Source organism: Prionailurus bengalensis, chromosome X (genome assembly GCF_016509475.1).
Source record: "Prionailurus bengalensis isolate Pbe53 chromosome X, Fcat_Pben_1.1_paternal_pri, whole genome shotgun sequence".
In the NCBI taxonomy this organism is placed as follows: Eukaryota; Metazoa; Chordata; class Mammalia; order Carnivora; family Felidae; genus Prionailurus; species Prionailurus bengalensis.
Window position 1 is genome coordinate 91,693,184 of NC_057361.1, and position 17,022 is coordinate 91,710,205.

At 44.0% G+C, this 17,022-nt stretch overlaps 1 protein-coding gene across 1 annotated transcript in view; it reads left to right on the top strand.

The window, feature by feature from the left end:
* PAK3 (p21 (RAC1) activated kinase 3) overlaps positions 1-17,022 on the top strand; it is a 120,888-nt gene that overhangs the window by 26,307 nt on the left and 77,559 nt on the right. Inside the window, 2 exon segments of the mRNA XM_043570614.1 lie at positions 1,939-2,071; positions 2,074-2,139. Of these exon segments, the coding sequence (XP_043426549.1) occupies positions 1,966-2,071; positions 2,074-2,139 (172 nt within the window). The 5' untranslated portion in view covers positions 1,939-1,965.

Here is a 17,022-nt window from a genome sequence, read left to right on the forward strand (position 1 = left end):
AAAGAGATCTGTTGTCCAAATTAAGATCAGGTCAGTCATTGTTAGCTGGCAGTTACCTGTGCAGCTGGAGAAAATATTAATTGGTACTCGCCTATTCTTGAATACTTAAATTGGAGAAAATTTAGGACATAGTAAAATTTGGAAAATTTTCCACATGGCACGATGTAACAATTCATTACCAAAAATAACAAACACATGGGGTGCCTGGGTGGCTCAGTCGGTTGAGCGTCCGACTTCGGCTCAGGTCATGATCTCGCGGTTTGTGGGTTCAAGCCCCACGTCGGGCTCTGTGCTGACAGCTCGGAGCCTGGAGCCTGCTTCGGATTCTGTGACTCCTTCTCTCTCTGCCCCTCCCCCACTTGTGCTCTGTCTCCCTCTGTCTCTCAAAAATAAATAAATGTAAAAAAAAAACAAACAAAAAGAAAATAACAAACACATTGTAACTACTAAAGGTGTAAAATAATTACGATAGCTTATTTCTCATTAATGTTGTTGGAAGAAAGTGATCTGCTAAATCATTTTTGGAGAGCTCTTATGCTCCTAAATTAGTGCCAGTTAACACTTGATGAATTTACGCAGATTTTGTTGCAGTGGGATTTGATTTTCCCTGTATTCAAACTGGAGATTCACTTGGAAGATATTCTTAACACGTGATTTGAGATGGCGAGTGTCCCTTTGGGTCGCCAGTGGAGGGACTTGAATTAGAATAGGAAAATACTCAGAAGCCGAAATGTTTCACTGGGGAGTCCATGCTTTTCCAGTCCACTTTACCTTCCAGTGGGATGAAACCCGAATGTATTCCGTCCTGAGCACAAGATGCTAACGAGTAATGACATTGAGAGCAGGGGTAAGTTGCTAAAACCCAGACCGGCCCTTAACAGCCCTCTTACCGAGGCCAAGTCCCTCATTCCTCGTTTCAGGACATAAAGCACGACCAGCTTAAGGTTATGATGGCTCCTCAGGAAGTGGTCCTCTCCTTGGAGCTAGCTCCTCTTTGCTCATGGTGACATTTGGCTCAGCTTTATCTTCTGCCTGCTACCTGAAAATGCAGCGTTGTTTCCCCGGTCCCTACACCCATACTCTGCTGAAACTGTCAGGTCTACTAGATCACGCCCCAGTTCTTTGACATGAAACAGTAGAGTGTGTTTTGTAAGCCTGGTTCATGCAGGTAAGAATCCAATGCCAGCAGCATCCCAAGCTGTCAGAGCAGCTAACGGGTCATTGTTTGGGGCCATTAAAGATCAACAGCCAAACCCATGACAGCTCCAGACTTTGAGGAGTTGTGCTTCCTGACCATCACAAAAGTCAGGGTAGAAATATTTCTAGCTTGTTTTTAATGTTCATTTATTTTTGAGAGAGAGAGCACAATCGGGGAAGGGGCAGAGAGAGAGAGAGAGAGAGAGAGAGAGAGAGAGAGAGAGAGAATCCAAAGCAGGCTCCAGGCTCTGAGCTGTCAGCATAGAGCCCGACGACACAGGGCTCAAACGCACGAACCGTGAGATCATGACCTGAGTGGAAGTCAGACGCCCAACTCACTGAGCCACCCAGGCACCCTGGGTAGAATTTTTAAAGAAGGTCATAATTTGTTTATTAAAAGGCTAAGAGTAGACGGCAGAAAATAGAGTTTCATTTTTGAGAAAAGGAAGTGTTTTGTGTTATGTGTATAGAAAAGTTATGTGTTTGTGTCTACATCTTGAAAAGCCATTAATTACTGCCTTCACTTTCCTCTCTGGGAAATTGCATCATTGGTCTTTCAGGAGGCAGCTCCCTCCCCTCTAGAAAAGAAACCTCTCAAAATGGTCATCACAAAACCCACAAAACTGGAGACAGCCATGAGACCAATGCTTCTGTGTCTGAGCTGTTAGAGCCCCCATTTTACTAGATGGGTCTTTTAGGCCTCTTCTTTCTTAATTCCTGTTTTCTCCTCCTGTTCTTTAGGAGCTGCGCCATCAGTGGTAACTGAAAATGTCTGACAGTCTGGATAATGAAGAGAAACCCCCAGCTCCCCCGCTGAGAATGAATAGTAACAACCGAGATTCCTCGGCACTCAACCACAGCTCCAAACCACTTCCCATGGCCCCGAAGAGAAGAATAAGAAAGCCAGGCTTCGCTCTATCTTCCCAGGAGGAGGGGATAAAAGTAAAGTATCAGTGGCCGGGCATTGAAAAGGGGCCAGTTTATTCTTTCCTTGTCACTTTCTTTGTTGGGTAGTCATTTCTTGAGCAGTGGCTGTTCAGGGCCTACCTGGCCTTTGCATCGACATCTTCAGAGGTTGCCTTTTGTCAGAGGATAATGTTTGATTGACTTACTGTGGGTTGACAGGAAATACACTTCTACCGTGTTTGCCTTGCACATAAAATTGAATTCATAGTGTTAAGCCAAGGGAAATCATAGCCGCAGTACTGTCTTGAATCTATGAACAGCGCTTTTCTTTCTGATAACTTAGAGGGGAGAATTTAACAGTAATCCCTTTCTAACTGGAAGTTGTCCTTATTGGAAATTTGAGTATAGGTGGATTTACTTCTGTATACCTTTATGACGACCGTGAAAATCCTGAATTGAGTATGCAGGAGTCAGTCCAAGTTGCCACATGATGGTCTCTCTGGCTGTATCCTAAGGTGGAAAGAAACTTCTGAGCCATTTGTTTCCTCTCTCAGTCTTGTGCCACTTGTCCCCTACACGATCAGCCCTATGGCACTGAGCATCACAACACCATATTGACATGAATCCATGTGTTGTTCATAAAACCATTTGTAATACCAAGGGCTATAGAATCTCTAGTAGATAGTCGTCAGGTTGTGCTAATTAGCCTAAACTTAAACATGGCTTCTATAAATGTGACTACTGAGGTGGAAGAGAGTGAAACAAGTACAACTACCCCAGCAAGGAGCCAAAAAGGCAAGCAGGGTGGTGTCTTTAGAAGAGAAAAGGGACATCCACGATCTGCTCCTTCAAGGTAAAACAAATAGCGTCGCACGTCCTGTGGTGTGAGTGAGGCTACAATTTGTACCGTAAAGGAGGCCAAAACTCTTCTTAGAGCCAGGATTGCCTCTTGTACACCTGAGTCGCTCAAGAGATGCTTTATGCCTGCTGACCCAAGGATGGAAAAGATGGAAATGTTAAGCCCTTACACTGAAGACCGGCAAAAGAACGATGAAGCACTTTCCGTGCAAGGGATCTGTGAAAATGCACGAGAGATTTCCAAAGACATGTTTTCAGACACTGAAGTGGGCCCAGCAAAAAGTCCTGCCGGGAGCAAGGAATGGCTTAAGAAACTTCTGTAACACCATGACCTGGAGACCAAGTCTTATGTGACGGTGGTGCCGAAGAAAGAACCATCAGACCCTGCAGCTCTTGTGGTGTATCTGCCACAACCATAGGAGGTGAATGAAGACGGGAATCATATGCCTGTCCAAATCTTCAGTGCTGTAGAAGCCGCCATTTTTGGAAGCCTTTGAAGAATCCTACTTGCCCTTTTGGAGAGCAAGAACCAACTGAGTGATGCTGACGTGAGGTCAGCGAAAACAGAGAGGCTGCTGTTTCTGTTTTGTGCCAGTACTTGGGTGACCTCCTGGCAAAACCACTACTGCTTGACACAAAACTATACCCAAATCTTCCCGGGGAACAAAAACCCAAGCCAAGTTTCTGGTGTACTGGCACACTGACTGAAAAACATGGATAACTCCTTCTCTCCTTAAGGAATGGTTTGAACAGTGCTTTCTCGTGGAAGTTCAAGACTAAAAAGAACAATCTGGAATTCAAAGTCCTGCTGATTCCTCCCAGTCGTTTTGGTGCTTCATATGCATTTGCAAGTGTGCACCCTTAATGTTAATGTTGTCTTTATTTTTTTTATGTTTTTTTTTTTGAGAGAGAGCGAGCATGTGAGTGGGGGGAGAGAGCAGAGAGAGAGAATCCCAATCAGGCCCCTCCCTGCCAGCACAGAGCCCGACATGGGGTTTGAACCCACAAACTGTGAGATCATGACCTAAGCTGAAACCAAGAGTTGGACGCTTAACTGACGGAGCCACCCAGGTGCCCCAAGGTTGCCTTTTATTTATTTATTTTATTTATTTTTTAAAAATTTTTTTTTTCAACGTTTATTTATTTTTGGGACAGAGAGAGACAGAGCATGAACGGGGGAGGGGCAGAGCGAGAGGGAGACACAGAATCAGAAACAGGCTCCAGGCTCTGAGCCATCAGCCCAGAGCCTGACGCGGGGCTCAAACTCACGGACCGCGAGATCGTGACCTGGCTGAAGTCGGACGCTTAACCGACTGCGCCACCCAGGCGCCCCAAGGTTGCCTTTTATAATGAGTTGCGTGTTTCAGATCCTTGAGCTCTTAGATCAGTGTTTGATCCAACTATTCGAGAAGACATGCCAAACTAATGTCCAATTTTGTTGTTGAAAATCTCACCAAGTTTCCTCTGTCTGAAGATCCTACCCCATGGGATTCCGACACAATCACTAATGCTGTATTGTTTTTTTTTTTAAGTTTATTTATTCATTTTTGAGAGAGAGCATGAGTGGAGGAGGGGGAGAGAGAGAATCCCAAGCAGACTCCATGCGGTCATCACAGAGCCCAACACGGGGCTTGATATCACAAACCATGAGATCGTGACCTGAGCCAAAATTAAGAGTCAGATGCTTAACCAACTGAGCTACCCAGGCACCTCACTAATGGTGTATTCTTACTGAAAGAACCAATAGATAGTTCAGCAGAGCCTGTCATTAATGCACGCTGACAAAAGATTTGGCTAGGGATGGTGGCATGCCTTTCAGTGATCTGTCCTGAAGACCATGAATCTTGGGATCAAGAAGAACCTATAGATGAGAATGACCATTTGGTACAGGAGCACTCTATCTGAAGTTGGATCTGAACCTGTTGATATTAATTCAAGTGATATGATGCTACTAGAGGATGACTCTCAGGAAGCTTCCGGCACTCCAGAGGTGATTATAAGTGCTGACAGAGATAATTAGGAAGCTGTAGGACTGGAGACAAATAACAGTTACAAGCAACATGTGCACATTTTAATTTATTTTTTTAGTGTGTATTTTGAGAGGGCAAGAGAGAGCACAAGATGGGGAGGGGCAGAGAGAATCTCAAGCAGGCTCTGCGCTGTCAGCACAGAGGCCAACGTGGGGCTTGATCTCAGGAACCGTGACGTAAGATCATGACCTGAGCTGAAAATCAAGAGTCGGATGCTTAAGCGACTGAGCCACCCGGGCTCCCCGACAGGTGCAAATTTTTTAGGACAAGATTAAAACCTTCTCCCAAGAAAGCAATGCAAATTGATACCTTTACATGTCAAACCTTAACCTGTTCAAAGCCTGAGTGATGTAGCAGAACCTTGTAAAGAGATGCTGTGATGCCTTCAAACAATCACATTGGACAGAAATCATCTTTAGCAGGACTTTAATCATCAAAGAGGACCATTTAATACCATTGCTGGACAGCTGATAAGCTGCCTTCAGACAAATCTTGAATGATTTCATTGAACTCTATCAAGGGGTACTAAGAGCCTTTTTACATTTCTATATTAGGAAGAAAGGACCCTCAGAAGAGCCCAAATCATAAAGTAGTGCCATTCAAGTATCCGTGCCAGACCCTGCGTAAGCTGCTTTCGGACAAACTTTGAACGATTTAATTCGAACTCTGTTCGGAAGTGCTAAAGTATCTTCAGAAAAGAGGAGACAGAATGTTCAGAAAAAGAGCCAGTCATTAAGTTTTACCACTTAAAGTCACTTGCTTGATCAGGCTAACAGCACAAGCCAGTTGTTCCAATTTCAGGATTGGATTTCAATGACCGGGAGAATTTAAAGAGCCATGATTTGAGCGAGCAGCTCACTTCCCTTCATCTCTCCACTGTTCCCCCCCCACTTTTCCACTGTCATAATGAGGGGTACATCCTCATCACCTGTGGAAATCATCCTAGGCTCTCAATGGAGACAGTGTAGAACCTATACCTATCACTTTGACTAATTTAAGCCATGTAAACTCTCGTTATTCTTTTCACGTAATGTACTGTTGTTACTGTTTTTGTTTTACTGTGCAAAAAAATTATTCGTGAGGGCTTTCAGAAGTTTGCATGGGACCTCACTTCCCCTGCCCTTTGTTTTCGAAACCTCCTAAAATCATACTTTCTTCAGCTGAACCCTGCTCCCTTGGGGGTTGTTCAGGAATTGACCCTCATAGGTAAGGAGGGGTCACCGTGTCCATGCTCCTGCCTCTAGGTGACTGCCTGGGTTACACCGCAGTCAGTCTTAATGAATGGGAAGAGCACTGTACTTGGGGTTCTGAGGAATCTGAGTTTGAGTCCAGCTCTGCCACCGATTATTGTGACTTGGGGCCAGTCACTGAGTCTCATCACCTGTTAAATGCAGATAGTGATACCTGATACCTACCTCGCAAAATATTTTTGGTAGTCTAATGTAATTCTAAATATCAGAGCAGTGCTAAAATGAAAAAGTGCTAAATAATTGTGAGGTGTTAACTACACTGGTATCATTTTTGACTTTACAAACAAAACAGCCCCAAATAATTAGATTTTTAGAAATCTTGTTTCTTTTTTTGAAGTTCCTTTGCCCCTAACTAGAATTTATTTGTTGCTAATAGAAAACTTTAAAGAAAATTAAAATTGCCCATAATTTTACAAGCTAAAAATAATAACCATCTGGATCAGTATTTTTCCTCCTAGTCCTCCTCCTCATATAGAACTTGTTTATCAGTATCAAAAAAAATGGAAACGAAAGCATATAGAAAAAAGTCACCCCTATTCACAAATCTCAGAAACAATGTTAATGTCTTCGTGGATTTCTTTCCAGACATTTTTTGTGGAGATGGTATGCACACACACACACACACACACACACACACACTCATACACACACATACACATATCCTTTTATACAGTTTTTTACATAGTTGAAATCCTAACATGCAGTTTTATATGTTAATTTTTACCTAAGATGTGCTTAGAATTTTTATCATGAATATTTTCCTGCATTTTTAAGAAGTTTGATAAATACCATTTTCGACAGGGTGTAATATCTCATCGTGTAGTGGTGTCATGGTTTACTTGACCAGTTATTCAGTTGGATACTTGAGGTCCTTTCCAAATTTTTGTTATAAATAATGTCACGGCGTCTATCTCTTTAGTTAAATGAAGACACTTTGGTGACAGCAGAGGTTTTTGCTTAAGAAGTCTCTCTAATAGCTGCATTTCATTGGCCAAATGGAACCTCAAGAGACAGATAGAAGAGAAATAAGAAGCAGTAGATGTAATTTCAAGATTGAGGATCTATCTTTGCTGGGGACCGTCCCAGGAGCTGAATCTTGGTGTTAGAGCAAATCAGGGGAGACCTTTTGCCACCGTGTTCTGATACTCTCGTGTAGAGAAGTTTTCAGAATGTAGAGCAGGAAGAGGACATCCCGAACGAGTGGTTCGATTTCATTTTATGGACCCTGTGCAGTGTGAGACTGATCAGGTTTCTCTTTCGTTGGCTACTAGAAAGCCTGCAGCCAAATGTGCGGCCCATGCGTAGCACTGGTGATGGGACTCTATGGAATGTATGCACTTTGCAATAGCTTTCTTCTGGGCTCATTTTATGTCTCTGTGTTTCTTTTCCTTTTCCTTTCTTATCTACTTTGAATTTATGGTGTCATATTGTGTATATTCTTATAAGCCACCATAAATCCATTTTGGAGCAAGGAGGGGAATAAATACATGGATGATTAACATATATATGAAAAAATACGCGAATAAATAAACCAGTAGGGCACATGCAACGAGGTGAATGAATCAGCCAGGCCTCTGAAAATGGCATAGTGCCTCTAAAAATAATCAGTGTTAAGGACCCAAAGCTTGGGGGAGCATTGGGGAAGAGGCCGGTGAGGCTGCATTTTGAGGTGACCTGCTCTGCGTGACGTGTGTCTTCTGAAGCGTGCTTTCTCGTGTCTTGTGTCTCGCCCCGCACTTGAGCATGAGGTGTGTTTCAGAGGACATGCCACGCTGTGTGTGGGGCTGTGTCTTTAGAGAGCATGGTTTGTGTGCTTGGTTTATGGGAGACCCAGGGAGATTTGGGAGCTGGTGAGCCTGGGGATGACGCCGGGGCCCCTCTCCCCAGAGGAGTACGGGGGGGGGGGGTGGTTGGATACAAATCAAGTCAAAGCGAACAAGAGGTAACCCACCATTTACCGAGCAGTCCCTGGGTGCCAGACCGTGTGCCAGGCAGGCACTTGACACAGATTGAGTCTTTTAACCCTTAGCAGCTGCTCTGGGATTATCCCCTTCTCACAGATGAGGTGATTTAAGTTCAAAGCATGTAAGTAGACAGCCGAGAATCACATAGCAAGTGAGGGAATCCAGGAGTCTCCCAGGTCTCTCTGACTCCAAAGCTGGTGCTTTGTCTGCTCCGTCACGCTGCCTTGTAACAGGACGAAGGGAACGTGTGGTCAACTCTGCTCTTGGCATCCAAAAGCCAGCAGTGGCTTTCATTTTTCCTTAAGATGGCAGTGCACTTTGAAACCTCTCTGAATTTCAGAAAAGGGGACTATTTTTTTCAATCACCACACAGAAGGAAAGAAAATTTTTCATGGTTTTTTTTTTTTTAAGAGACGGTAAGAAAATATTCTTGACAACAGACATGTGCTAACATTTGATTTGGGTGTTTTGTGGGTTATATTCTCATTTGGTGTGTATATTTGACGGGCTTAAATATTGCTTAAGTTAGAAAGTCAAGGCTCTAAACGAGCATGTTCATATATGTGAAAAAGTTCTTAAAGTGCGATATAGTGTTGTTATTGTATTGCATACATACTGTTTTGACTCCTAGAGTATGCCACTTCTCTCTACACAAGAAGCTTTACTGTGCAATGATTATATTAAAGAAGACTCTCAGCTTATCCTTTATGGTCTTGTTATCAGATGTTCTGGTCAATGCCCGCTATTAACTTTCGTCCAATTAACGCACAATAAAACATACTTAGTGTGATAACTAGACGGAACAGTATGCAGTCTTTCTTCGGTGACGCTGAAGACCCTTTGGGATCTTGCAGTAGCTCAAGATCCTTATCATCGCCGGTGGGAGGCACAATTCATTGAGGGTCCTGTTATCAGAAAGCCAGATGTCCGAGACTGCTACTTCCTGAATGGTATTTCCATTCCTCTTGGTTCTCCAAACGTAAACCGTACAGCTCAGCAGAATGCTCTTGGGAGATCACTGCCCCGCCCTTTGGGAAGCCTGGCGGACGTGGCATCTTGCTTGTCCTCCAAGGTCAGTGCTCTGCCCCAGGAGAAGAGCCTCCTTTACTCCTAGAAGTGCCCCGTGGTTGAAATGGTAAGAAGGTGGGATAATGATGCCCTCTATTTACTAGAGCCTTTGCTTCTTCATCAAAGCCAACAAACAGGGAAATTGGGGACAAATACGGTGGCCCGCTAAAACGAGCAGACGGTCAAGTTCAAGCATGGAATGCTGGATTGGGAGACAGATACGCGGAAGGAAAGAAGCAACAGGGAGATATAAATTGAGAGAGGAAGTGATACGTCAGGGGGAGGTTAGAGGGTGGAGAGGATCCTGGGGATGGATGAGAAGATGGGCAGACAGAAGAAAGTTGTGTCAAACATTGAAACGAAGCATTCCCAGGAGAGGAAAATTGACACCAGCTGAGGCATATGAGGCTGCTTTCCTCCTTAAAGCAAATGAGGACTTTTTAATTTACCCCTCTCTCAGACTTGCACCCTATGTAATTATCCACACAATCAGGAGTGTCTGGTTTAGGACATTGCCTCATAATTTTTGTTTTTTGTGTTTTTTTTTATCTTCAAACATTTTCCATTGAAATTGTTGCATGTGTGAACTGGGCATAAATGCGAGGGGAAGCAGTGTGTGTTGCCTGAAAGGAGATGGGCAAGAGTCCTGACGATTTGCCAGAATGATCGCTGTTGCCGAATGCTTTTGAAGATGATACCACTGAAGGTGATGGCTGTCTGTGTGTGAGTGGAGGTCACTAGAAGGGCTCACACGGGACCATCATTTCCTTTCCCCCATCATCCTCAGGGAACACCCAACTTCTGAATTAGGCTTGTAGCCGCTCTTGCCGAATCAGGTACCACTTTGAAGTTTTTATCTGTACATTAAAGGCTGATTTATGGAGAGTACATATTGTGTTCCACAGCCACCAAAGACCTGGCAGGAGGAGACAGGCTTACTGTTTCCACAGAGGGAACGAACCAGGCGTAAAGAAATTCCAGATATGCTGATTACATACTGTGACTGACCAAGGGTGAAATTTTCTAGGTTCTTCTACTGGGGCTTTCATGGCTTCAGCACGCTCTACCTGAAGCAGGAGAATGAACCCTCAACCCTGGGCCCTCCCACCTCTCTACTCCTGGGATTTGCTAATATCATAAAAGATTATAAGAGCAGTGAATGTTTAAAACGGGGCAGCTTAATCCTCTTTCTTGGTAATTCCATTTTCAAGGACATCACCCACATGGTGGAAATGGCAGATTACTTCGTTCTCCAGTAACGAAACAAGTAACTCCACTATAAGTAACAGACTCACTGTGTGACTTGAGTATATTGCTAATGAGATGTTGTATTTGGGATAGCAGTTTAGGGATATTATCGTGTTTACAGGGCTTTCATACGAGGTACCTCCTTCAGATCTCTTATCATGGAAGCAAGGACTAGCCCCCATTATATAGAAGAAGGCAGGTTAGAGACTCCAAAGTTAAATGACTTCCACAGAGTTGCCCCACTACCAATTTACAAAGAAAGGCAGACTTGGGCTTTGGATCCTCGCCAACTCCTAATCCAGTGGTGGTGGAACATGATACTGTTCGTCATAAAATGGCAGTTCCCTAACTAGTTTCAAAAATAGGGTCTTAGCCAACGGAATATGCACAAAATGGAATTTTTACAGAAGCGAGTGAAGCCCAGGAGAATCCAACCCACTTTCTAAATCCGCAGTCACAACAGTAGTCTTACCTTTTTGCCTTTCCAATTATTCCTGAGGGTCTGACTTGCTAGCCAAAAGTAATGGCCTTTGTAAAAAAAAAAAAAAAAAAAAAAGAATTGTCAATTACTTTTCCCCCGATTCCAGTGTTATTCTGGGAGCTTTTAAGTCTTTTTCTATTACAAAAATAATACCTGATGCTTTTACAATTAAGTGATTAAAGAACCATGTTAAAATAGAACACAAGAGTCACCTCTCATGCCTTCTCTTAGATTCGTTTATAATCCAGTATTTGAAGAGTCGGGTCTTTTCTTCCTCATTTCATAGACACCGTTTTTCCTTTTCCACTCAGAATCAGTATATATTTTGCCCAAGATGCTAGTTTTAAGCCAAAAATACATCTGTTACATAGAACCTCTTTTTAAATCTTTTACCCACCTTGCGCTGTCAATTTCTTTAAATACTTAGAGCCAGGAATAAAATCTATTTTTGTGCCTAACTTTCCATTGTCGTTACCACATAGTACTTTCAAGTAGTTCCAATGGGAAAAATAAATTTGAAGACCCACAAATGACATTCGTCCTACCAAAAGAAAGAGAAAATAGAGGAAAACTGAAGAATCATTTTCCCCCATGCGTAAGGAAAAATGCACATTTCATGAAACTAATAAAAAATAACCACAGATCCCCTCTCATAATAAGCCCCCGAGCCATATGTGTTTATAGAGCAGAGTGCCAGAGATGAGAACCATCTTGCAGATATCAGTCCCTCTGGGACTATTGCTCTCCTGGACACCACCTGCAGGGCTGCTGTTGCCATAGGAAGAATTGGATCCCAGAACTGGTCTGGAACACTTACTCTTACCGAAGTGTAAGGTTTCAGAAAGTTTCCCTCTGGGAGGTTCTGGCACAGTGTGCTCTGTGACCCACAAATCAGACGATGGGGCAGAACGGCATTGTTTTTTTCTCTTGAATTAAAACAACTCCAATACCTAATTTAATTCTTAAAGGCCACGAGGGCAGCATTCTGTAAATGATCTTTGTGAGGCCTTGACTAGCAGCCTCTTAGTGAATTAGAGAAATTAACGGACCACGGAAAACACCTATCACCCAGCTACAGAGTGACCAAGTCACTAATGACAATCTACTAGGGAAAGTAAAGGTCGTTTGCCCATAGGAGGTGGAGAGCCCTTTAAAAATACTTCTGTATCCTCCTAACATGGCTCTCCCAGAGCAAAGCCAGGAATACAGAGGTGAGAAGTAGGCATTTTAGTATGGCAGATCTCTAACTCAGCCCCTGCCAGAAATGGCTTCTATGTCTGCCCAAGTTTGGCTTCAGGAACGCAAATCACTTGCGTCCAGATTGCACCTGGCCAGGGGGAACAGGTCAAAGAGCAGGGAGAGGAGGGCTTCTAGTGTCGAGCTAAGGGTTGTGGGGCGAGGGTCCCTCCCAGGAGAGCTCCAACCCCAGCAACTTCGGTGCAAGCCTCCTCGCGAAATGTTTCATTAGGCCTCCTTTATCGCCAAGGGCTTCGTGGAAAATCACAGGATAGGGATGTGCAGCCAGCCGATGCATAAATCTGGGCTGCATGCTGACTTCAAACACAGATCTTGTTTACTAGCTGGCTCAACAGAAAAATGAGATAGAACAGAATTGGACATTAGTATCAGCCTCCCTGGAGCAGTTTTTATAGTTCACGTGTATACTTCACTCAGAAAAGATCTGTGTCTGATTTTTATGTGCCTAGCTCTGTGTTGAGTGTTGCCGGGAACACTGCACAGAAGGCAAGCTTTCCTTCCTGTCCTTTCCCCTGGGTTGTAACTTTCCATGTAGTTGCAGAAATCACACACACGGTTTCTAGAAAATGCCTAGTAGGTGATCTTAGAGGCAACAGATGCAGAGAGGTTCTCCCCATTCCATACCCACCGTACATTTTCCTCCTCAGCCTGTGTGAGAGAGGCTACCGTGTTGAAGCCCGCCCCCACTATGCCTTGTGTGCCTAGCAGCACATAGCTACCTGGCTTGTCTTCCAGAGAGTGCCTTCTCTATTGTATCATCCACCTGCTCAAAAACCTTTTCTAGCACATTCTTTATTACCGTCTTCAACTTCACCTTCCTTCCTGCTTTCCAAGGCCATACCCTATCTATTTACCCTTCCGTCTTCTCACGTCCTCATCGATATGCTCCATACTTTCCTACTTGCCAGCTTTGATTCTCCTCTGTTTCTTTTTCTTTTTTTCTGTTTTAGGTGCCTTACCCTTTCCTGCCTATCCATTTTTTAAGACCGTCTCTCGAGTCCTACCTATTCCAGTAAGCCTCACTGTCCACCACAGACTTCCGTCCTCTTTAGATAGGCTGCCGCATTTATACTCTATTCTTTTCAACTCGGCACCTAAGTTTCTTTTTCTAACGTGTATGTATTTATTTTGAGAGAGAGTGAGTGAGGAAGGGGCAGAGATTGAGGGAGAGAGAATCCCAAGCAGGCTCCATGCTGTCAGCACAGAGCCCAATGCGAGGCTCAGTCCCACCAACCATGAGATCCTGACCTGAGCCGAAACCAAGAGTCAGACACTTAACCAACTGAGCCACAGCTTCTAAGTTTCTTTGGTCTGGTAGTGTTGGTTGCTATTTATTTGCCAAGCATATTTCCCCAATCAGACTGAAAGTTTAGAATATTACTTAAGTTCCTAATGAGCCGCCCAGCACAGTCTGTCACTACACTGATCCACAATTCCGTGGATTTCACTTTCAAAGGAAAAGGAAACTGGGAGAGTGGCAGGACAGAGTGGTTCCTAAGAGCCAAAGTTGTGATATGCTTGCTGCTTAGAACTAGTCAGCCTATGTGGGTTTTTTTTTTTCCCCTTTGGAAAAAGTGTTTCTGTGTTTTACTCAATATTTTGCTTTTAGTTTTTGGTATCAATGTGGCCTTATTTGTTTAATGTTTATTTTTGAGAGAGAGAGAGAGACAGAGAACAGGGGAGGGACAGCGAAAGAGGGAGACAAGATCTGAAGCGGGCTCTGCACTGACAGCAGTGAGCCCAATGTGGGACTCAACCCACGAACCATGAGATCATGACCTGAGCTGAAGTCAGACGCTCAACCGACTGAGCCATCCAGGCACCCTTAATGTGGCTTTACATGTCACCTTTTTATTATGCCATAGACCATAACTTTGTATGCTTTCCATTGCTTTAAAAAAAAAAGATTATTCTGTGCTTTGAGGCTACATTTATGTAGGAAAGCATTTGTCTATGTTTGTTCTCTGCCATTCCCTTTCTTTTCCTGCATGCTCTGTTTTCAAGGAACGAGAAAGTGTTCTAAACTATGATTCTGGATGGGACCATATGACATCATTCAATGAGAAGGCCCAACAACAAAACTTCCAGGAATTTTAGAGGAAGGTGACAAGTGGCATTTCTACAACAAGGAAGATTCAGTGTCAGTCTTCTAAAACACTTTGAGAAGGCAAGCATAGCGCCATCCAGGGATTTCATCTGGGGGAGAATTGGGTGCTTTGCTGTACCTTGAACCCTGTCCAACTGTGTTGCCAACATATGCATTTGGCCCCGGAGTGGCACCTGGCAAGAGGTATGCTTGAATGAGTGCAGAGTCGTCCCCACTGTTGAGGAAAAACAGCAACATTGCTGCCACCATCATCTTTAGCTATATAACAAGTATGTTAGAACATACCCTTCCTCCTTAAGGAATTTTTAGGGAACCTGGACCATTGTCTCCTCATCCATGAACACATAACGGCAGATAGGCATGACCTGTCTCCAGATATTGGGTCTCATTTCATATAATGAAGGTCATTCATCCATTCATTGATTTGTTCATTTGCTTATTCATCAAATATTTATTGAATCGGGTACTGTGTTAAGATAGATGTTGGGTTACAAAGGTGAAGAAGTCCCAGTTCCTGCCTTTAAGGATCTGATGGCCTAGCGAGGGACCCAGACAAGTCAGTCAATGATTAGAGGTTAGCGTGGTAAGTGCAATATAGAAGTGGGCACTGAGGAAGGGCATCTGTTCAAGACTGAGGGGAATTTAGAGAGGTGTTCTTGGAGGAAGTGACAACTGAACCGAGGTGAGTCTTAAAGGAGGAGTAGAACTTGCCATGTAAGGGATGGGTGGTCTTCTAGATAGAAGGAGCAGCATTATGAAGGCAGGCATGACACATTGTTAGTTGAGGCTCTCTGAATTCAACTACAAGTAGTTCTGAATTGCTAGTGCATTGATTGGGGGTGGGAGAGGGGTGGGAGATGGGGCCATGGAAGTAATTTGGGACAGTATCCTGGAGGGCTTGTGTATGCCATGCTAAGGGCTTTGAATTTGATTTTGAAGCCAATGGGGAAGCATTGAAGCAGAGGAACGGTATCAGATTTGTGTTTCAAAATCTCACTCTAGCCCCAGGAGAAGAACGGATTGCGTGGGGCGGTGGGGGGGGGGGGATGGAAGGAGACACATCAAGCTTTTGGAGTTAAGTAGGTGAAAAATGACAGTGACTGGCCTAAGAGCCAGTATCAGTAAGAGCAGAAAAGGACAATGCAGAGGGAATACTCAGGAGGAAGCCTTAACAGAGCTAGGAAACCAAGCAGATGATGAGAAACTGGAGGAGGGTGAGGTAGGGAACACAGGAGGGGTTGTAATTTCTTGCTTCACATGGAAGAAGACAGAAAATTTGTTTACTTTTGAAAATATTTAGAGTGAGGGGTTTGTGAGGCATCCAGATAGAGCTGTTCAAAATGCAACTCCATGGGGTCAGGATACAGCAGAGAGGTCAGGGCTGGACAGACATACAGGGCGTCACTAGTGTAGATGGGAAACCATACAAGTAGGTGAGGTGACTGAAAGGCGAAGCATGTTGGTAAGAAGAGATGAGGACTTCAGACAGCTCCTGGGAACTACCATTTAGAGTCAATGGAAGACCCAGAAATGCAGGAACAGGCTCTAGGAAAGGATTGTGTGAAAGATGGAAGCAAGGATTTAGTTTCATGAACTTCATGGTCAGCAATGTCAGTTTTGCCTGAGAGGTCAGCGATTGTAAGGACTGGAAAGTGGGCATTTTCAAGGAGGAGATTAATTTGAGACCTCAGAGACTTGTTGCAATGGTTTGGAGAGTGCGGGTTAAGGAAGCCTACGTTGCCTTTTCAAGAAATTTATGCCAAAGAAGGCAAGGCTGAGAGGCTGTGGCAGTGAGAGAAAGTTGTGAGATGGCAGACGGTTTTAATTTTTAACAACAAAAGAGATCTCAGCAGGTCTTAAAGGCCAGATAGGAAGCGTCAGTAGAGAGGGAGAGATTGAAGATACAAGAATAATAGACAATCATTGGTGGTGTTAGACTCTTGGAGAAGTGAGAGGGACTGGCATCTAAAGCACCAGTGAAGGAATAAACCTTAGGCAGAAGGAAGGAACATTGCTTCCAGTGAGACATGAGAAGATGTTACTGAGGGAGATCAACCCAACTGGAATGGGAGAGGAAGCGAAGTCAGAGGAGTTCCAAACTGATGGCCTCCAGTTTTCTCAGTGAAGTAGAAGGAATTTCATATGTGGAAAGTCAAGGAGGAGAGGGTGAGGCAGATGTTTGGGTAAAGTGGAAACATTCTGGAATATTCAATAAGAATAAGTGGGAAAGGAAGTTGGTGACGGGTAAAAAGAATATTGTCACGTGCCATCGATGACCCAACTATGATCTCTGACTTTTGTAGTATGAACCAATCTGCATGGCTGTGTAATTTTTTTTCCTCCAACAACTCATCACCCTCAGTATAGAAGAGGAGGTTTCATGGTTGGATTGTATCAGAGTAGGTTTTTGTAGGAGAATTGCAAGAGCAGGTCAAAGGGCGTCACTGCTTCCAGGGCAGTGGCTTAAGAGCAATTTACATAATGAAGCACTGGTGCCTGGGTGACTCAGCCGGTTAAGCATCCAACTCTTGATTTCAGCTCAGGTCATGATATCACAGTTCGTGAGTTCAAACCCTGTATCAGGCTCTGCAGTGACAGCACAGAGCCTGCTTGGGATTCTCTCTCTTTCCCTCTGTCTCTGCCCCCCCCCCCACTC